Source organism: Ambystoma mexicanum, chromosome 4q (assembly GCF_040938575.1).
Source record: "Ambystoma mexicanum isolate Mex_15411 chromosome 4q, UKY_AmexF1_1, whole genome shotgun sequence".
Classification (NCBI taxonomy): domain Eukaryota; kingdom Metazoa; phylum Chordata; class Amphibia; order Caudata; family Ambystomatidae; genus Ambystoma; species Ambystoma mexicanum.
The window spans coordinates 131434349-131456761 of record NC_090928.1 but is presented as its reverse complement, the minus strand read 5'-3'; the positions used below and the strand labels follow the sequence as shown (position 1 = coordinate 131456761).

The window sequence follows — 22413 nt, the reverse complement described above, 5'->3', positions numbered from 1 at the left end:
TGCATTTTTCCAATTGGCACAACACCCCACCTCTCAATTACCCAATCTGTCGTTACTGCGATACATTTACATGCCTTTGAATTAAAATAAAGGAGGTACTACTCTCACGATACACACCGACAGCACTCTGAAAGCCATTCAAAGCATAGAAAGGTCTGCAGTATTTTGGAATAGACTTCGGCTGTTGTTCATGGTTGGGATAGCGCTGACCAAGATGGTGGTCCTTCCCAGACTTTTGTACTATTTTACTAAAGTGCCCTATGACATACTTGCAGGAACCTTCCGTAAATTGGACCCTACGATTAGATACGTTTACAATAAAGCATCCAAATTCCCTGGAAACACATGGAATTTGACAGGCATCGGATATGCACTAAGGGTTTTGATGGGTATAGGATGTGCACTAAGCACGTTGCAGATTAAAAAGTATTAATACTTGACAGACATTGCATGCTTTCTTATCAAAGTGCATATTAAGCACGTTAAACTGCAATTTATATAGATATGGATTGCATATGCACTTTACTTGTGTATTATAATGCACTAGTACTCGACACACATTGGATCCTTTTTCCACAAATTCAAGTGAGCATTTTAAAACTGCAGTTTATATATGTAACTGATTGTACCAAATTAATTATGCATAATTACTATGAACAATTTCTCGTTTTACATTTGTGCACTATACTTATGGGCTCAAATGTACTTATTACTTTATTCATAAACTGATTGAATGTAGTGTCTATTGGTTTTAAATGTCATTTTGAAATGAGTGTTTAAAGAATTGAAATATGCAATAAACAAAAGGGTGTTTTGTAATTAAAAAGGATTTGAGTCACTTCAAAGAGTATGTGCTGATATTTGCTTTAGAAGGGATTCTGGGAGACGTGGTTCATTTTAAGGAAATTCGATTTTTCCACTTCAACACTTCTAAGAGTGGTGTTAATTCTCTTAATATATTTTTTTAGCAGAGGGATTGTGGAGTTTAACCTTACTAGAGACAGATGGTAGCAAAAAGGCAACACTTCACCATTCTCTGTAGTGTACCTTTTATTGAGGGGGGACATTTAAACTTGGGGATAAAAAAAAATAATAATAAAAAGACATGTCCTTTCGATGAAATAGCTTTAGATATGTGAATCCTAGGTGTTAGTACCTTGGTTTTAACTATAAGCTGAAATGTATTCGAATGACAATAACCTCTTCTGGAATGGCAGTGAGAGTATCCCTTACAGAGGAAGAATACCATGTCTCATCCTCTGGAATCTCCCCACTACCCAGGGCCTTGTCTCTACCCAGGCTATCCTCCAGCAGAACACATCCCCCAGGATTAGGAAGAGTCTGCCCTCTCCTGGCCACCTGGGAGGAGACTATAGGCAGGTTTTTGGCCACACCAGCCATACAAAAGTCACTTGCCATCTCAGTTCTATAAATACTCACCGCACATCATTTCTTACTACCAGTGAGACAAATATCACTAGCTAGTGCCAAGTGCCAGTGTTGCACTCTGGCATATGCCTCAAATATGTTAAAGCACTCCAGCAAGTATTCCACACCTCAGTAGCCCTGACAAGCCCCCGACGTAGGTCAGAAAGACAACAGCACAGCACTACAGGAGCTGAGTGGGTACAGTTGCAAGAGATTCACCAGTGGTAAAGATTTTAAATTTCAACACACAATATTGTACTGGCCTCATGGATGGCAGCTGAAATAGGCAGCAGAGGTGGAACACTGCACCTTTAGGAGATGGGCATGATGGTAAAGGAGGAAGATAATCTCTCTTTGGGGGGGCTGTGGAAAATCATAAAGGCTCGCCTCCCTCCCCCAGCACAGCCAAAGCCACATACAGTGTCCCGCTCGTCTTCAGTGAAATTATGTTCCCTGACAAGTACTCCAGAGACTCTAGTAGAAAAGGAGGTTGCTTTATTCTTTTTAGGTAATAGGAAGATGATAAGTCTCATAGTCAGGGGACTATCTGGGCACATCCTCACTCACAGCCAGCCTCACATCTGTTACTCAAGAAAATTCAGGAACCCCACACACTGAACAATCCATACTTACAGAAGTAATTCTACATCATAGCCAAACATGCAGCACAGCATGCAAGACAAGAGATGGGAGATATGAAGCACTTCACTTCCATATAAGCGCAGTACAAATAAACAATTACAATATGGAAATTAGGACACAACGGACAGTAATAAGATTCAGAACTATTCCAAGTGATAAAACCTCTTAAGGTACTAACACAAAATAGGCACATACTAAGAAAAACAGCAAACCCAACACCGTTCCACCAATCCTTGACAATTGGGACGCTTTCCATTACATTGACAGCAGAGGCAACCAATTGCAAATCTATATATATGTATGAAGTGTGCGCGTGCTCGAAACGTTCAGCATACTTCCCAACATGCTACAAACCTGAATTTCGACATGCGAGTAGGTTCCGTGGTGTAGACCAGTGATCCGCAACGTGTAGGTCGCGAGCAACATGTTACGCTCCTGACCCTAAAATGTTGCTCGCCAGTTGCTCTGGGCCATTTTGTGGAGGCTAAGAAGGACATTCAGGGATGAGACAACAATGGCAGTGTACCCTGAGCCGTAACTTAGCGGGAAGGCTAGCCAATCAGCCTGCTCTATTTGACAGGCATGCCATACTGTTAGTTGTTGAAACATTAGCTGTGGAGGCATCCGTAGAGTGGTCTGAGTGGTGAGGCAGGCCACATGGGTGCAGGGAGCAAGCGGGTGGCTACGGAAATTAAGCTCTTGGGGCTTCAGATCATACTGTCTGCAGTGATTGAAGAGAACTTGAAGCACAGAAACTAGGCTAGCCTGGCCATCCATGTGAATACCCATTGTACTGCCCTGTAATAAGGAGTATAAATTACTCCCCACTGAACCCATCCTTATTGAGACAATCCCTGTCTTACCACTCAACGTTTCTATGTCACTTGGAGCTCTTGTACACTATGAGTGCATCGCTGGCTGGATCAAGTACACAATCTACGAAGATAATATTACTGCCAAATGAGCCTTCCCCTGCTGCACTCAGGTAGACAGTAAAGAGGTTACTTGCCGAATAGTACGAAAATAAGTGACTTGAATGCCCAACTGTCAAGGAAGTTCCAATAAGCTTCTTTTGTACATGTAAGATTGTGTTTGTTGCCAAAATGCAATTCTTTGGACCAAATGTTCCACACTAATTGCATAACCTTTGTTAGGACATTTTCATCTTCTGATTATTCTTTCCAGTACGGAAGTGCATTAAGGGGAAAATAAAACCAAACATCCATGTTTGTGTTCTGGTGACAATTGCCAACTTCTGTGCCTTTATGCAGCTGGTACCTGCATATTGGACAAATAAGTGGCATGCATGCTCAAACTTACCTTCTTAAACAATTTGCTATGCTAATTTCTTTACATCTGAAGTTTGCAGTGCCTGGTGGGAAAATTCACATTGTACGATGATTTGCTTATCTGGCATGTGACTATTGGGCTGCTACGGGGAATTAGTTCCAAATTGTGCACAATTAGTTACTGTAGCTACCAATTGCAATTGACTTAAGTTACTGAAAATAATTTCTTAGGGCCATAGTCATTATTTTTACTTTAGTATAGTGTTTCTTGCTAGATTCTTCCTGCGTCTAAATTCTATAAGAACAGATATTACCCAATGTAATGTACTGAATTCACCAACCTCGAGCGATGAATGGCTAAGTCGACCCTGACACAGGTTTGAACTTGCAAAGTGTGCCAAAAAAAGGTAGCAGGCGCTCCTCTCCAGAAAGAGCATGGCATGATAACCTGTTCTGAGGTGAGTTTTTGCAGCACACGCGTTTTGCTCACTGTACCTTTCACAGATGGGAAATATCCATTTGCATATCAGCCTTTGTCCCACCCACATGGGCAGTCCAGCACCGAAATGCTATGGCAATTCCTCTCTGAACAAGAGTACCGACAGCAACCCCATACACGTGTTTCAGCCTTGTTGGGCATCATCAGTGAGGTGAAGCTGAGCCTCTCTAAGCACAGTGAGCAGGGAGTCCACGTCTGGTTGCCCCCAGGTAACTTAGGGTGACCAACAGATATGTCAAAAAAAGGTAGCAGGCGCTCCTCTGCAAAAATGCTGTTGGCAATTCCTCTCTGAACAAGATTACCACCTTTTGTGAAATATGTGTAAGGAACTTGGGGTTGGTCACCCTAAGTTACCTGGGGGCAACCAGACGTGGTCCCCTGCTCCCCAGAGAGAAATTGCCATAGCATTTCGGTGCTGGACTGCCCATGTGGGCGCGACAAAGACTGATATGCAAATGGATATTTCCCATCTGTGAAAGGTACAGTGAGCAAAAAGCGTGTGCTGCAAAAACTCAACCTCAGAACAGGTTATCATGCCATGTTCTCTCTGGAGAGAGGAGCGCCTGCTACCTTTTGTGAAATTTGAAATTGCGAAGTGCAGGCTCACCCCATGTCAAGGGAGTGCACTTAACAAGTGAGGTATGCAACCATAAACATGCAATTTGTACACTATGAAGGAAAAAAAAACACCCCTTCTGTAATGTGTCTTCAAAAGTTCCAATTTGTGAACAATGTTACTGGCCCACTAACATGCCTAAAAATGCACCACTTACAACTATATTTCCCACAGGATTCTTGGGGAAAGAGTACCCAAATCCATCAAAGAAATGTTTTTTATTCCTAATCACTTGTCTTCAATGTAACGGACCCTGAGTGCTTCAAAAAGCACTATTCCCGCTAGATTTTAGGTGGATAACTCTCCCCTCACACAAAGCCTGGTTGAAATGATCTTTAATTTCTACCATATTCTGTCCAGTGTTACTCATCCTGTTCTCCTAAAAATGAACAATGTGCCCCTAAATATTCTGACAATCCCTTTGGAGGGATGGGCGGGTCAGCACCAAAATAAGCATTTATATTTTGGAGTAAAAGCTACTGTTGAAACGCGCTTAAAAACACATTTGCCATCAAATCGATTTCCTGGGAGACAATTCCAAGCACTTAAATATTTTGTTACATCCTGCAATGTTTTTGAATAATTTTCCTGGCCTAGTGCCTAGAAATGCACCGTTTGCCACTTAATTTACTAAAGATTGTATTTCTACACCAAAATTACTGTCAAATTAGATTTAAGGCCATTATGAATTGTTTGTACTAGGCTTACACCTGGATGAGATTACTGGTAATTAACAGTGCTATTAGCAGTATTGCGCTTAGTACAGTTATGTGTTGTCCCAATCATTTTACCACTGACTGAAAGCTGATAAATTACATCAAAGCACTGAAGTTGCTCACCATTTCATCCACCTCAAATGTTGCTCATTGCTAACAAAAGGTCGGCGCCCCTGGTGTAGACAAGGTTTTTGCCTCAAAGGTGCCACTAAGGAGACATCTCTGAGGCAAAACCCCAAAGTATAGTATGTAGGTTGGTACAGATCAACCAAGATACGCGGTCAAAGACAAGAGACAAGGTGCATGCCCATTCCATTCTAAACATGCAAGCACAAGAAATGGCTCCAGGCCCTTGGGAATCTTTGCTAAGATTCTGTAGATAAGTTAGAGAATTATAAAATGCACAATGTATGTTGCCAAATTGAAGCTTATTATAAAATAATAAGCTTCAATACTTGACCAAGATTTTATAAAAGAGCAATACAACTCAATTTTCCACATGGTCCTTTTTACTTCGACAAATGATTTATTTAGAACATAAATAGCATAAGAAGAGTGAAGCTCTTGAGCCTAATGTGATGGTGTGCCCTCTTCATCCCCTGAAGGTGGAAAATCTACCTACTATTGGTTTCAATTGTAACATTGGCAGCCATCTTATTATCCTATTGGCAGAGAGATTTCATGGGCCTTGCTGGTGGCAGGACTCAGGGAGTGAAGCGCCAGTCTACTTACCGTCCTGCTGCTGGATGGGCCGAGAAAGAGGAGCAGCACCAAGCGGACCAATCTTCACCATCAAGAATTCCCTTTTCCCCCGTTTTTCTTACAAGTGTGCTTAAGTCTTGGATGAAGGTGAGGCGGTAGGAGGAAGAAGTGTAATTTCACAAATTGCAAATGCTGCAGTGTTCCACAAAGTACTTACTCCAGGAGAAATGTCAGCATTTTGGGGTAAAGCCATCACAGGTGTGTGCTTACAGAGGCAAATGCTGGAGTGGCATTTGTTCTGCAAAGCCATCACAGAGTCTGTACTCCGGGGCAAATACTGACCAAGTCAAGATAATAGGTGTTCTTACAGGGGCAATATTGACATACTGACAACATTTAAGAAGATCAGAGTGTTCTTACAGAGGCATTGACTTTTCTCTTCGCTGTCTATAGTGTACACCTGCAAACATTCCAACTGACGTTCAGGCATCGATCGTTTTTTCTGCAATTGCATTGTGTGTTTATTCCAGTGGGAAATTACCGGTTTGACATGGCACAAGGCAACAACATCTTCTGTCGCATTACACATTGGAGTGAAAACACACGGGCAAATATAATGATCCAAAATAATATATAAAAATACATGATGCCATATCCGTGCAAACCTTTTCACTCCATGGCCGCGGCCTTGTGATGACCCAAATGAAGAACACTTAAAGGAAAAACAACACAGGAAACGCAACGGACGCAGATTACCTCTTCGAACACACGTTTGTTGCTGAAGAAGGGATTCTCACATTAAGGCAGCATTCATGAAGAAACTATATGTATGGCAACATCATTTATGGGGATATTACCTGATACCAAAACTATTACAGGGAAGGGTGCAGAGACCAGGGTGGTACGGGTAGCCAGTGGGGAGGGAACAGAAGGGCGGCAATGATGTGGGAGCTCGATTTACTTCTTTGGGTGTGTGTGGTAATTTGCCAACCAAGCATGCCATGCAGTTGTAGCTAACACTACTGGTAGCCGCGCCACGTGTGATCCTGCCAAAACTATACAGACGGCAAACTCCTTTGAGCCAATAACCATTAAAGATTTTCTTCGCACCATAATGTAATGTGACCATGGGAACAACATTCATCAACTTGAAGGCTGCGAGGTACAAAATGATGTATAAACTATGCATTTTCTTGCATGTGAAGAAAGTAAAGTACACGCACTTGTATGAAATGGCAACCACATGCACAGGCGAGAAGAATTAGTCATTAGAACGCCGAGGAGATAAACTGCGAATTATATTTTTGAATGTATGCACGAGCTAAGAAAGAAATCTTCAGATTATCATTGGATGACGGCAGCGGAGTTTATCTTGAAAGACATGGGATACGTCTGGAGTGAGCATCTCTTGCAAGCAGTGAAAACTAAACTTTCACGTGGGTTTTCCAACACCACACATTTCCTTTTAGTTTGTTAAAATTGTCTTATAATTCCGCAACGACGCCCATATCTCTACAGCACATGGACGATTTTTCTTTCTTGCTGAAATAACCAGACATGGACTTGGGTAAAAGAACATTCGAATGCTTTCAAATTACAGATCACGGTTGGCTTAAACCCATCCATTCGTGTGCCATATTCAGGGGAATTGGTTCAAGGACAACGTGGGCCAAAATTGCTGTGCCCAAGTAAGCGCCTGCAGAGCTGGAATTAAGCATTGGCATGTGAAGGCAGGTTCTTCCCTTTGGCAATGGAATGGAGGGATTCAATCATGACCTCGGGAAATTAATATTGCGCAGTCAGGAAATTTCCAAATAGGTTCTCTGCTTAAATAGTAAAGCGAGTAAACACAGGCGTGCTGTTACCGGAAGAGCTGCTGCTCTACTGAGGAAAACAGAAGCGAAAGCACGTCCCATACACAGCAGGAGATAGGCACGCATGTTAAAAGCATGACCACTCACCTGCGTTGTAGAAGCGGTCCAGCACGCTGGTCTCCCCAAAGTCCAGCTTGCCGAAGGGCAGCATCTCCAGGCGGGCAGCCGCCCCCTCGCACGCCTCCCGCAGGCTCTGCAGCGCCGCACTTTCGATGGCCTGCACCCCGGGGCTGGCTTCGTTCATCACATAGACTACGCTGGTACTCCTGCCGGTGGTGCCAGGCTTGGCGCGCAGCGTGCCCAGGCACGCCGCATGCCCACCGCCACCAACGCCGCCGCCCACATCCTCCTCTTGCTCCTGCCAGAGGCTACCTGCCGCCGCTGTCTGCAGGCAGGGCCCCCCGGGGGCGCCATACGGAGAGGCCGGCACCGAGAAGCTGATTCCTTCGCTGCTGTCGCTCATGTCGACGGGCGGGAGGGAGGGCGGCCAGGTGCAGGTCTTCCTCGCCCTTTAACTCACCGCGCTCTCTCTTCCCTATCAGAGACAGCGAGGGCTCTGCATCCCGGCAGGCTCTCCGGACTGCAACGCTCACAACAGGTGCCAGGGGTCCCCAAGCACCCCACCTGGGGTCATTGCCGAATTGCGCCCGGTGCTTCCTGGCTGCCACTTCCCCCAATCCTCCACAGCCGGGTTCTCCGCTCCAAAATGTGCGTTCAGTGGCAAGCCGGTAAAAGTGGCTCAAGTCACGCAAGAAAAAAAAAATATCTTAAAAAATGAGAACCTGAACTAGTCAACGTCAGCTTGGCACCTCCTCGTCGTGCGCCTGGAAAATGTTATCTCTGGGCGCAGGCAAAGAAATACACCAAGGCCAGCCCGCCTGCGGCTCTGCAGGCAGAGTGGCTGCCAGCGACTGAGGTGCAAGAGGGAGCTCCTCGGCGGCTGCTAGCCGGCCCGGGAGGGAGGGGAGGGCTCTGTTTACTTCTGAACTCCTTGCCTGCGTGAAGGTTCCTCCCCCTGCTCACGGCTGCCTTCAGTCTTCCCAGCCAGCACCAGCGGGCCCTGGAGTGTGAGAACTGCTAATGTGTGATGTGTTGTGAAACGTACGGGGCAGGCTGCACACACACGCTGAAACCTGAGAGTAGCCCGCCCGCCCTCCTATCACTCTGCAAAGAGCAGGCCAGCCCTGCCTTCAGCTTCTTCAGCTCTGAATACGATTACAGAAGTTTCTTGCAAGTGGGGGCCGTGTCGGTGTCCAGACAACTCTCCCGCGCCCTCCGGTGGCCAGTCTTAGATTTCTATTAGTTTCACTCGAAACAGCTGTCTGTGAGTCTCGGCCAACGAGTGACGTCTGAGGCAAGCAAGTCAGCACATACAGCTTTCAGGGAGAGAGAGATAAGTAAGATAAACAGACACACAACCACAGGGCCAACCAGAATTACTAAACACACCAAGGATCATTCCTCACAGCACTGTTTTATAGGTAACCTAAAACTATCAAGGGCGGACCAGCCTCAACGTTTTTGGGGGGGTGGGGGCTGGATGGCAGTTTTGAAAACTGTTAGTGAGATGGGACATTAAACCTATTATGCTACTGTTTACGCCCCCAATGTTCCCCCCTCGTACCATCCCTTCCCCAAGCTTTGGTCCTTCCTCTCCTCTATCTCTCCATCTCTGGTGTTCCCCAGGGGTCTAACCTTTCTCCCTGCTTGAACAAGCAATACCTGGCACCTCTCGCCCACTGCATCACTGCTCTCTGCCCAACTTCGTGTTATGCGGATGACTCCCGGCTCGCCTTCAGGCTCCCCTCTGCTGCCTCTTCTCCTTCACTCATCCCTGACTGTCTACAATCCAGGAGTGGTGCGCCACCAATGATCTCTGCCTGAATGCCAGTAAGACAGAGATCCTCCTCATCGGCACACCTGCACCCATCTTTCCCGCCTCTCTCTGGCCGGACTCCCTTGGTCCTCTTCCTGCTCCCATCTGTGAGGCTAAGAACCTCTGGGGTTATCTCCAACTCCACACTCTCCTTCACTCCTCACATTTCCGACGTCTCTAAGAAGTCAAACTACCAATTCCACCTCCTCTGAGGTATTCTTCCTTTCCTCTCCTTCCCCCTGAAGCTCACTGTCTCCAGAGCTCTGGTTCTCTCTAGAGTTCATTACTGTAACAGCCTCTTTTTAAATCTACCCGCCTCTACTCTCCGTCCTCTGCAACTCATCCAGAACAGGACTGCAAGACTTGTCCTTGGCCTCAAGCCCAGGGATCGTATCTCTCCAGCACTGAAATCTCTCAATTGGCTCCCAGTGGCTGAAAGGATCAAATTCAAGAACCTTTGCATTGTCCACAAGGCTTTCGGGGGCCTGGGACCAAAATACCTCCAGCTTTCTCTTCAGAAGTATCTTCCTTCTCGATCTCTTCGCTCCTTCGCCTCCAACTTCCTGAGGGTCAGTCGCTTTTCTAAGCAACGAGTGGGGGCAGATCTCTCTCTTTGGCCGGCACCTCCTTCTGGAACAACCTTCCTGTCTCTCTGAAACTTGAGTAGAACCATCTCTGTTCCAGAAGCAGCTCAAGACTTTCCTCTTTGCTTCTGCCATCTTTCTTCCACATTTCCTTGCTGATCTCCTGTTTGATATTGCACTGGTTACCTGGCACCACTGCACTTGGGGCTGTATCTGCAACCCTAAAGTCCCCCTACTTGCTCTTATCTAACACTTGGCTGCACTTAACCCCTGCACTGGCACCTGTTGGCTGCACTCTTTTAAAAAAATATGTCTTGATCCTATGTCTCGCACTTCTCCTCCTCTCCTTCCCCTGGCACTTTTCCCCTTCCTTCACCCCTGCACTTGTGCGATCTCAATGTCACTTGGCCTAGTAAGATCGTTGTCTTGTCCTCCTTGTTCTCCTTCCTTGCCTCGTCACGCCTTGAAACACTTGTGTATAGGCGTGCTATAAATAATATATATCATCGTGGAATACATTGACCAACTCAGCAGAATTCCCATCCATAACCAAGCTGCACTTCAGCAGTTAACAGCAAAATGGCTGCGCTGGCTCCTTTGAGCACCATTGCCTCGCTTCAAAACAGCGTTTTTCAGCTACAAAATTATGGCTGCACTGTCTAACCAAGCACCTATTGGGCAAGTTGGAACAGGGAGAACACCGAGGAAGGCTGCCAGTGTGTGTTCTTGTGTGCAAAAAAGAAGCGAATTGAAAAGCAGTGCTGCTCTGCTGCTTGCTAAAAAGTTCCCATTGAAAAGGGAATATTTTACATTGAAAAGGATGCTGCCCTGACGCTCTTTATATCTGTCCAACATCACACTGCTTTTATCAGTGAGACCCTGCCTTGCACATCCATACTCAGATTGTGCTCCAGCAGAAGAGAGCATTATCCCTGAATGGCAGGCTGTGCCAGATCAGATCTGGGAAATCCACAGAATCTTTACTTCCACCCGCACGGAAAAACGTTTGACTTTTGGGCTACACAATGTCAAAAATCAAGGCTTCAAAAGAAACCCTAGCTCTATGGGCATATGTCAATTTCAGTGGACCTGTGTCTGCACAGATTGCTGTATAAGAGAAACTAACTAGGGCTGCAAAATAATGTTGGGAACTCAGATGGAAGAGAAAACCTTTTAAAAGGGACATCCCGGCAGACTTCACCACGTGTTCAGATGTGCTTTTGCAAATAAGAAAAATACCTGGTTTAAAAGTGTAATGTTGAATGAGGCCCTGTCCTTGCCTAGCAATGTAAAGGGGGGTTTGCTGGGAAACATATTTAGGTTGTTTTATTTCAACAGGCTTGCTTTTGATTCAGAACAAAATAAAATAATATAAAGAAATAAATGCATTGGCTGTACTGGGAAATCAGCCCAAACAGGTTTTCTGCCATGGCTCAAGGGACATTTGGGTGTTGACAACAGGAGTTGCCTACCCCCACAGGAAGCCACAAGGGATTTATGGGACACCTACATGTTAATTGTGCCATTTGAAACTCTGAATGGACCAGGAGGCAGAATATCACACGCTCGTCAGACTTCTCTCTGTGCGCCAGGTTGACACAATAGATTCTGGGATGCCTAGGTGTGACCTTTGGAGAATCACCTCCCCTCAACTTCTACTGGGGAGCTTCAAAGCCAACTCCAGAGCAACACTGGAAGCTATGCCCTTATTTGGTAGACACTTCTGGCCATCTGGCTCGAAAGGCTATGTATTAATACATTTCAAGACTTCTTATCTCCGAAATTGGACAACGAAGTAATGTGAAAGTTTCACAATCTAGATGCAATTTTGGTGGCTTTAATTTAACACGTGGTAGCCTTCACTGGCACATTGGAGACAGAAATAGCAGAGAATTTGATATTCTGAGGAAAGTGTATATGATGCCACTTTGAAATGTAATACTCACATGCCTTATGATAATATATACACATGTATAAAGTTATAGAATTTTAGGTAAAACAATTTCATTGAAAATGACGAAAAATTATGAGACGGACAAAACAAAGTCCTACAAATGTGAGAGTTGGACTGCCATGCTCTGTGTGAAATATGTAATCTGCCTATGTCATTTGCAAAATTGCCACCACTGTACAAATGTGTGATTTATGTTAAGATGGATGTTTGGCGAAAAGGACTGTGGTGGCTTTGTATCTCTTAAAACACAAACCCATAAACTGAGTCCCCTCCTGGAGGAGGCGCCAACATAGGCTGTTCTTGGGGGTAGGTCTAGCTTAGTTCTGCCCAACAATAAACTCGGTGATGTCACCCGCTTTATATAAGGGGTAGGAGCTCACAGGGACACACACTCTCTCCTGAATTTCCAGCGCCTGCGTATCCAGACACTCCAGATCCATCTTTGCAAGATTCCAGACTCTACTGCCAGGCCAAAGCATAGCTGACCCTATCCCAGCAAGGTCATTGATCCAGAAACCCCACTAAAAATCCCAATAACAAAGGGGAAAAGGCTGTGGTACCCTTATGGGAGTATCCTGTGACCAGACTGGCTTTTTGCCCACTACCTGCATGCCCGCTGTACCCTTGCCATCCAGTGACCAGACTTGCCCAGCTATTTGCTGTAAGGGGTGCCCGCCGTGCTGTGACCAGAGCCCTTTGAGTCCAGAACCCGGATGGCTGTCCCAAATCCCAAACTCAAGTGTGGATTGTGAGTATTTCCCCATACCATAGCAACACATAACCTATCCCATCTTGATTCTTTGTCTTTGTCCTATGTTCTAAGTCAGGCTTGTCCAACCTTTCTGAATGAGGGGTCGAAGCATTAACTTATTGTCAGCCGGTGGGCCGGCGAGCCAAAAGTCAACAACCTCACCCAAAGCTGTATATTAAAAAGCGATGGTGTGTGACCTTTGACACAAGAGCATCGCATGCAGTGGTAGCCATGCAGACCCAAAGAAAGCATTTAGTGTCTGGGGCAGTGATCAAAGGTTAGTTTCTTGTGATTTCTTCCAGTGTGTGTGTGTTGATATTTTTCTGAAAAAGTGGAGGTGACCGAGTGTAGCGAGGGAGCTATAAGGATCTAGGGATGGTTAGCCCCCAAGATTTATTTTCCAAATATGGGGCTGAAATGGTGCATTTTACAGCAGGAAAAGTGTCCAAAAATCCATAAGTTAACAATCAGTTATAAAGGGGAACATGTACATTCCATGTCACCAACAGCAGACAAGAAGATTTTAGAACACACCACATTTTAATGATCACTGTGTCCAGTGTAAGACAGCACTGTCACTGATGTAACACATTGGCATGCTGGTTGTGCCCAAAATATGCCTCTGTAACAACATGTCTATGCTGGCTGTTCCCAATTTAGGCCAACATTGTCCTGTACAAAGCATGATTGATGCTGCCTGAGCATATGCAGTGTGCCCAATACATATGCCAGCTTACCTCTGTAATACACATTAATTACTTCTGTGTTAATGGTGACGCCACTGCTGCCACGACCCGGTTAATGCATTTATTTCTGCAATGTTGGTTGGGTACCTGTATCCGACCAACATTGCAGAAATAAATTAATCGGTTCGGTCTCCCCACAGGGACCTGGGCTGAACAGAATTGCTGAAGCCTGCCCTTCGTGGCACACTGGGCCTGTAGTGCTGGTGAAAGGGCAAAAAGGTCTGAAGGTAAAACCTGGCAGAGGCAACTGTGGATCCTCCACATTTCCCAACTCTAGAAGATGTGGCAAGCACCCGGTAACGCAAGAGTCCTCACGGCTGGCCTACGGCCACATGCCCTGTAAGAGGTACAGCCAGCCTCTGCTTACCCAACAGCATTTAGGGCCAGCGTCCCCATGCCCAGCCTCCACATGGCCAGGAAAGGGCATGGGTAAATTTCCAGCAAACCATGTTCGCAATGTTACCTCTTGGGGTCTTTACCTGCAGTCAGACTTCCTGTCGGCCAAACCACAACAGGCCCTCTCCTTCCTCTACCCATGTAACGCGGAGTGGCAAACCAGGCACAGTGTGTGGTTCACGATGGCTCCTCGCAGCCGACACATGGGAGTCAGGCATAAGACACGGGCCCGACAAACATTACCTAAATAAATAAATAAAACAGGCGGTGGCTGGGCCCTGTAACTGCCTCTGGTGCCCCCTTGCGGGAGTCACCAGAGGCAGTAACAGTCCTCCCCACGTCCCGCTCCTCTGCCACAACCCGGTTAATTTATTTATTTCTGCAATGTTGGTCGGGTACTTGTATCCACCATTGCAGAAATAAATCAATTAATCGGGTCCATGGACCCGACAAACAGTGCCCAAATAAATAAATAAACCAAGCCGTGGCTGAGGCCTCTGGTGCCCCCTTCAAGGCATACCTGCCTACATTTGAAAATCAAAAACCCTGAGATGTATGCCCCGCCCACAGTCACAGAAGAGTCTGCCCATTTGCACATGGATCCGCCCACATATCAAAAAGGTAAACTCTGTTGCAATGTGATGTGACATCAGATATTTGAAGTTCAAATTGAAATATGCATATTTCACTAAATTGGCTTTTCACAACCACCCAAATTGCATAGGACAAAAGGCATTCACCTTCCATAAAATCAACACGTTCAAATGTGCACATATAAACTCCAAAACTCCAAGAACCAATACAAAGGTTTTCCCTGAATTTTGCAGTACCGAAATTGGACATTTTACCTTAGTCATTTTTCATCAGGTTATTTAGTGCAGTGGTGAGTTGTCCAGCCTGCATACTTGATGGCTGTGGTTCAATGAGACTGAGTCCACCCTCTTAAAAATGTGGGTGGACTCAGTTCACCCACGCACCCTCGACTTGAGCCCTGGTAATCTGGGCAAATTCATTGCTGCAGAGACAAAGACAAACATTGCCCAAATAAATAAATACATCGGGCCATGGCTGAGGCCTGTAACTGTTGGTAGCATACCCGACCAACATTGCAGAAATAAATTAATTAATCGGGTCCATGTACCCGACAAACATTGCGCAAATAAATAAATAAACCGGGCCGTGGCTGAGGTCTGTAACTGAACTGCCTCTGGTGCACCCTTGCAGGGGTCACCAGAGGCAGTAACAGTCCTCCCCACGTCCTGCTCCACTGACATGGCCTGGTTTATTTATTTATTTGGGCAATGTCTGTCGGGTCCGTGGACCCGATTAATTTATTTATTTCTGCAATATGGTCGGGCACCTACCACACCCGACAAACATTGCAGAAATAAATAAATTAATCGGTCCTCGGACCCGACAAACATTGCGCAAATAAATAAACTGGGCCGTGGCTGAGGCCTGTAACTGCCTCTGGTGCCCCCTTGCAGTGGTCACCAGAGGCAGTAACAGTCCTCCCCACGTCCTGCTCCTCTGCCAAGGCCTGGTTTATTTATTTATTTCTGCAATGTTCGTCGGGTACCGTACTCGACCAACATTGCAGAAATAAATAAATAAATCGGGTCCACAGACTCTCTTGAGCCTCGCGGGCCACATCAAATGGCTTGGAGGGCCGCATTGTGGCCCGCGGGCCCTATGTTGCACAACCTTGTTCTAAGTAATCCTATTCATACCCTGGGAACATGTTTAAAACTGTTAGAATTCTCTGTGCATCCTGTCCTTGATTTTCTAGTGTTAGCACCATCCTTTTATTCACCCCATCTTGTAACTCCTTAGCAATATTTTGAATAATTTAATTAATTTCCACATAAAGAGACACGCGGCGTAAAGGGGGTTAACACGGCCGCTTAACCTGTTTCATGGGCAGCACTATCTTCTTGATGATCTAGTTTAAGTAAAACTTGTCCTTTCTCTTTCCAAACCAATTTTCTATTTTTAACTACTTTATTTTGCCAAAACCGACTTTCTTTCCCCTTGAAAATCTCATCCAAGTATTCAGCTATAGTCACTCTTTCACTTCTATATTGTCCCTGTCTATCACCCAGCTTAAAAACTGCATTCCGATTCTTTATATTTCACCTGTTTTATAAAAAGAAACATTATGGCATTGCAAAGGGTTTTAAAATCCGTTTTGTGAGGGAAGGTCGGATTTTGATTCTGTTTGCTGGCACCCTGCTGATTCTTTCTATCCACTCAGAATTCGATTAATTGGGTTTGGAGGGAACATTGCAGGGGGAAACCTTAACTCGGGTGCTATCTACCCGAATAGAAAAAGTGCTCCTATTTATGTGTGCATGTATATGTTCTTGTAGAAGGATAGCCAAGTGTATTTCAGTGGGTTTTCATTGTAATTATCACCCCATTGGTGATTCCTGTCCAATATAAAAATGGTGTGATTTCCTTTGAAAATAAAATAAATAAATATTGTATTACCACCCACCAGCTTGGTTCATGGTCCATTGTGACCCGGGGTATTTGTAAAAGGGGGTGTGAGATGGGTTTTGTATCGGCTCAATTCAAATTCGTAGAAAAGAAATAAAAAGTATTCTCATTGAGCGCTGCATCGTAGGCTGAGACCAAGTGTCCTGGTCCGGTGTGTGACGCCCGATTGGAATCCTTCACAAATTGGGGGCTCATCCAGGAATTGGGATTGTTTATTCACCCATGACAGCTTGATACAGCAGGCTAACCTTCAAGGTAGTGATACTTTGAGTGGTTGGAACACTGTATTACGCTGTAGAAGCGCTTCCCCAAAACAAAAATCCTATGTATCAGGCCTGTGTATAAAATTCAAGCTAAATCAACCCAAAAAATAGACAAAAAGAAACAGAATACAGATTACCCGTACTTAAACAAAATTAATAAAGAAAGTACACTTTCCAAAATGGCCACAGTAGAGATCAATATGGCTAGGGAGCACCTTTTGCACAAATTATTTGTTAGGGGGGAATGGCCAGAGCAAGATGAAAAAGTCTGGCTAGAAGAAATGATGTAACAGGTTACCACCATGGACTTGGACACGTGGCAGGATGGTGGCCTATTACATGAAACTTTGAGCGAGTTGTACATGACTCCGAAAATTAAAAAGGAGCAGATTAAAATTGTCAGAATCACGGCCTACATATATCTCCATATGGGAGTGATGCAGGAAAAGCATGAAGAAAATACAACTCTTGCGCAAAATCAATCTGAACTCGTAATTAAAATCCAGACTGAACTAAAATTAGCGGAACAAAAATTGCAAAAGAGCCAAGATTCAGGGCAGAATCTGGAAATTACATCAAACAGCTAAAAGAGGACTTGGCCCTACAATGACAGAATAATTCAGACAATGAGGCACAATTAAATGCCTTAAGAATGGAGTGTCAGGAAAAGGCTGACTCTCTAGAAGGGAGTCAACAGAAACTAAACCAAAAACTAAAATATAATAAAGTTTGCTCAGAACAAATAACTGTGTTACAAAAGCAGATTGTCAGGAATGATTTGGGGTAGAGGACGGCGCTTCTTATGTCCCAAGAGGTGATAAACTACATTTCCCAGCAGGCTTTGGGATGAGTGTAGTTTCCAGTTCGCGTGGCACGCCAGCTGGTCATTAGTAATACTGTTTAATACTGTTTAAAAACTCGCTGCCGCCCATGCCTCGGTGCAGGTAATTACAGATTATCAGCACTGGCGGCGGCAGCTGAGGACGTGAGGGCATGCAGGAGCGTTTGGACGCCGAAGGATTTTTGGAGCTTCACGGTTTCTAAGCAGGAGAAGAAACAGTCGCGGGGCCGCGGCGGTGAAACAGCTTCCTTCAGAGTGTTGCCCATCGAACTTCAGGGTCCGGATGTCCTCGTGAGGCATCCGGACCATCAGTTAAGTTTACTAATGCATTGCTCATGTTTTGGTGTTACAGCATGATTTATTCTGCTTGTTTATTTATGATACGAACCATGGTGAGAGTGTGTGATGAAACACGCTATGTGTAAGGAAATACGCTATGTGTAAGGAGACCCGCGATGTGTGAGGAAACACACCATGAGTCTCAGAACTGACAAACAGTGCGCTACCCTATGAGTCTCAGAACTGACAAAAAGTGCGCTGGGATTATAGGAGGATATCCTCATTCTTTAGGGTCCACACAGCAAGAGGGCATGTGTTTTGTGTAATTGTTGTGAACCCTTGTTTGTTGCTTCATTGTGCCCAATGGGCCATGAGTCTTTGAATCTTCATGAAAGGGACATCCCTTTGTTTGTGCCATTTTGCTTGTATGCAAACCTCTGTGTTTCAAGAGTTATGTGTCCCAGGCTGTTTCAGTCTTATGTTATGTTCAAAGTGCTAACCTTATGTTTTGTGGTGTGCAAAGTGGTGTCTTACATGGCCACTAATAAGGTACACTACTGTGGGTATGTAGCAGGTTCATTGCATGTCTAGGCGGTTAGGCTAGGTGTTCAGGATTTACAGGTACAGGTATAGGAGTATTGAGTATATTGTTATGTACTTGCTTGTTTATGTTTCCCCTTCCTTTCCTTTGTTACTCCATCCCCTTTCCCTAACTCTGTCTTCCCCCCATTGGCTGCCACGTGGTTTCCTGTGATATTATTTTCAGGCACCCGTGCCAACCACAGTGGGAGGGTCGATCTATTCGGCTTCTGTGGTTCAGGAGAGGGGGTCGAGTCCCCTATTCCTTTATAAGTTTGACAGAATTACCTGCCCCCGATTTCAGGGCAATTGAACCACCCAGGCCAAATGGATATGAATCCTCCCTCTTTAGCGGATGTGCTAAAAGCACTACAAAACATACAAGTGGAGCTAGTGCAGGCTAGACAGGAATCCAGTACATTGAAAGCCCAGGTACAGGGTTTGGTAGCACAAAGTACCGCTCTGGATGGGGCGGGAACCTCCACAGGAGGTCAAACTGGTAGAGCCACCTCTACAGTGGTTGTGCAGTCCCCTAGTAGTGTGCCATTAGCCGCACCAGAAAGATTCACAAGAACCCCATAGAAATATATGACCTTTTAACACAGTATCAACTTAATTATTTGTGTAAACCTACGGCTTTTGAGACCATACAGGCTAGAACAGCATTTGTTATTTCCTATTTAACTGGAGATGCGGCAGCTTGGGCAATGCCTTTGGTGCAAAATGATGATCCTTTATTATATAATTGGGATGGTTTTTTAGGGGAGTTTGGAAGATTGTTTGATCGCCGGGAAGTTTCCTTGGCTCAAGACAAAGAATTGGTAGCTCTAAGGCAAGGAAGTCGTGACTTGGTCTCATATGTTACCCAATTTAACAGGTTAGTGATTGAAACAGATTGGCCTGAGAATAAACAGACTGTGTTATTTTACCAAGGGCTAAAAGAGGAATTGAAGGATGCTATCCCTCAAGTAGAACCTCAACCTAGTACATGTACGGCTATGATTGATTTAGCACTAAGACTGGATCATCGTATTGGAGAGCGCAGGGGAGAGAAGAAAAGACCAGAAGTGTTGCCCTTTGCCAGGTTGGATCGGGGTAAGGGAAACGGGAATATAGAAGGAGAACCTATGCAGATTGGTGGAGTAAGGGGGCAGTTGTGTATAGCAGAGAAAGAGCAACGTAAGGCTAATAACTTGTGTCTTTATTGTGGGCAACCAGGACATTTTATTAGGACCTGCCCGAATACTCCCAAGAAAGGAGCAGGTGTGGACAGAAACAAGGTGGAGACAGGCCCAGAAAAAAATAGGTACCCCAATTGGATTGCAAATACGACAGGGAAAAGAAATTCACATTTATACATTCTGGTGACATTATTTTTTGCCTGTACTAAACAGCTAGTGTCTGCAATGGTGGATTCTGGAGCCACCGGTAATTTCATTGACATTGGATTGGCGAAAAGGTTATGTTTACCGTTAAGGGAAAAATCTCAGGTTGAGGGGGTGCAATCGGTGGATGGGTCACCTTTGGTTTCAGGGCCCACTTTGGTTTCAGAGCCCATTTGTCAACAAACTCAGCCCATTCTAATGAGGTGTGAGTCTGGATATATAGAGGAAATTGTATTTGATTTGATAGCAGCACCTCAGTTTGGACTCATTTTAGGCATGCCTTGGTTACTTAAGCACAATCCCAGAATTTATTGGATTAAGCAGGAAGTGGTATTTGCAGGAGTGGAACGTGAGGGTCTGTTAAGACGGATTTCTGAACTCTGTCCTGGTGGCGCAGAAGTTCAGAAGGCCAACCTAATTACTTGGAACAGGGTAACCTCTGGACAAGCCAGACCAATCAGGGTAGCGATCGCGGCGGTCAAGACTAGGTCTCAAGAGGGGTGAGGGTGACTGAAAGCCCGCAATGAGCACACAAAGCAAGGACACTTACAAACTACTCCAAACTGGTGTTATATTAAAAATATATACACATTTATTCCGAGGCCTTTAAAACAATGACCGTAGCGAGAAATCACAATACAACTCTAGTAAACCAACACATACCATACCAATACAATATATATACAAATACAAACAAGTCTATAGCGTTAGATGCACGAAATGTGTAGTCCACCTAAAAGGGAAGGAAAACGGGCAGTGCGAAATAATGCTTAGACCCAGTCCGCCTCCAGAGGCACCTAACTAAAAGGAAGTCCGAGCCCTACGAAGAGTGGAGCCTTGTGCTCAAAAGTACCTGCACACGCTGGTGCCAATGGGCAAAAAGGGGAGTCTCTTCGAGGGAATCAGGCAGTTCAGTTTAGTGCACAAATGAAGAAGAACAGAGTTCCGCGACTCAAGCGCAGCCTCTACTGTGGGCAGAAGCAGAGCGCGAGTACGGAAAGGCGTGCTGTTTTGACACAGTGGGGAAAAGCTATGGGCTCCTGCAGGAGGGCGACCAGTTCCTAGCTATGCTACTCACCGGTCCCCGATGCAAGCAGACCCAGGCTTCTCCGTGTCAGTTTCAATCGCTGGCAGGTTCAGGAGAGCAGGGGACGTCTCGTCGTCGTGTAGATTCTGCAGCAGCAGAGATGAGTTAAAGATGTCCCAAACGAAGTGAACCCGCACAGTTTGTTACCACAGCAGGGCAACGGAGCGGCCGTGTGTATCTCAGCCAAATGTACACTACTCACTTCAGACCTGGGAACGCCAAGTGTACGAATCGTGTCAGAGTGACAAGGACTGGAAATACTACACAACCTGGCGGCGGTTACAGAGCAAGACTCCTGTGTAGGCTGGTCAGTCTGCTGGATGGCCCAGGGACGCTTCCGAAGGCTTACGAGTAGGAGATGGTGAAGATGCCGAGAATATTTGTTCCCGCTATTCCAAGGGTCGAAGTACCAGTACAGGCCTTCTGGTTCGATCAGTGGTAAAAAGGGTTTCACAAGGCGACAGCAGTGCAGAGGAGCAGTCCTTCAGCGGGTCACCAGCGATTCCTCGGTTCAGCCTCGTGGTTGCAGGATACTTGGCTCCTGTATTCCTTCGTTCGTGAGAACTCAGGAGATCGACATGCTAGTGGTGTTTCCAGCCCCCTCTTATCCACGGTTCCCTTCGCGCCAAAACGGAGGAGACCCAATGGGAGATCCGCTCATCAACACTCACACCATACGTGGACCTATCACGGACCACGGTGGTCCCAGGCATTCACACCACCCTAGACTCTCTGGCACCCAGGATGTGTATTGGGACAAGACATCCCAGCCCACATCCTGGAGGCACACACAAGGCCTGTAGAAGCCTGCGAAAGCATCCGTGTTTCGCGGGAAAGTACATGCCCAAATAAGGAAGGCCCCGGGTCGGCTCGACCTGGGGAAGGTGAAGGGAGCAAGACGGTCAGCGGACAGGACAAAGAAGCCTCGTGGTCTGGCCATTTTGGGAGACAGGCCACCATTTTGGGCTAAGCACGAGAAACGCGCTTAAAACGCCAAAAGGAGCTCAAAACACAAGAAACGATCGCTGCCACCATTCCCGTCCGTGATTCACTTGCACCGATCAGTTACAATCCAAAAAGAGTATCTAGGGCCTGTAGAAGGTTAGAGACCCAAGAGAGCAGTAACTTAGTTTACAGTGCCCTCTTGTGTCATGTTGCACAAAAGCCGCAACATGATAAAAGAAACTACGGAAAACAGCGTTTCCCGGTACTGACTGTCTTAAGGGCATGTCAGTTTCCCCGTAAGAATGGAGCGAAAGCCCAGAGGAGTGCGGCAGAAGGCTGCACTTCTCTGGCCAAGTCGAGATCAATGTGAAAAACAACAGCAAAAAGATTAGGGGTTGCCACATGGAAGGAAAAATTACCCACAATTACGAAATATTTCCTAACACTCGCCCTTCCCAGACT

General features: G+C 45.6%; 1 protein-coding gene across 2 annotated transcripts in view; it reads right to left on the bottom strand.

Moving 5' to 3' along the window:
* The window catches only part of MAP3K5 (mitogen-activated protein kinase kinase kinase 5), a 1851596-nt gene extending 1842660 nt beyond the window's left edge, over nt 1-8936 (bottom strand). For both annotated transcript variants that reach the window (XM_069607656.1, XM_069607657.1), the window contains exon 1: nt 7854-8936. In XM_069607656.1, the coding sequence (XP_069463757.1) occupies nt 7854-8229 (376 nt within the window). In that variant the 5' untranslated portion in view covers nt 8230-8936. The remainder of the gene's footprint in view (nt 1-7853) is intronic.
* Between the last annotated feature and the right edge of the window lie 13477 nt (nt 8937-22413).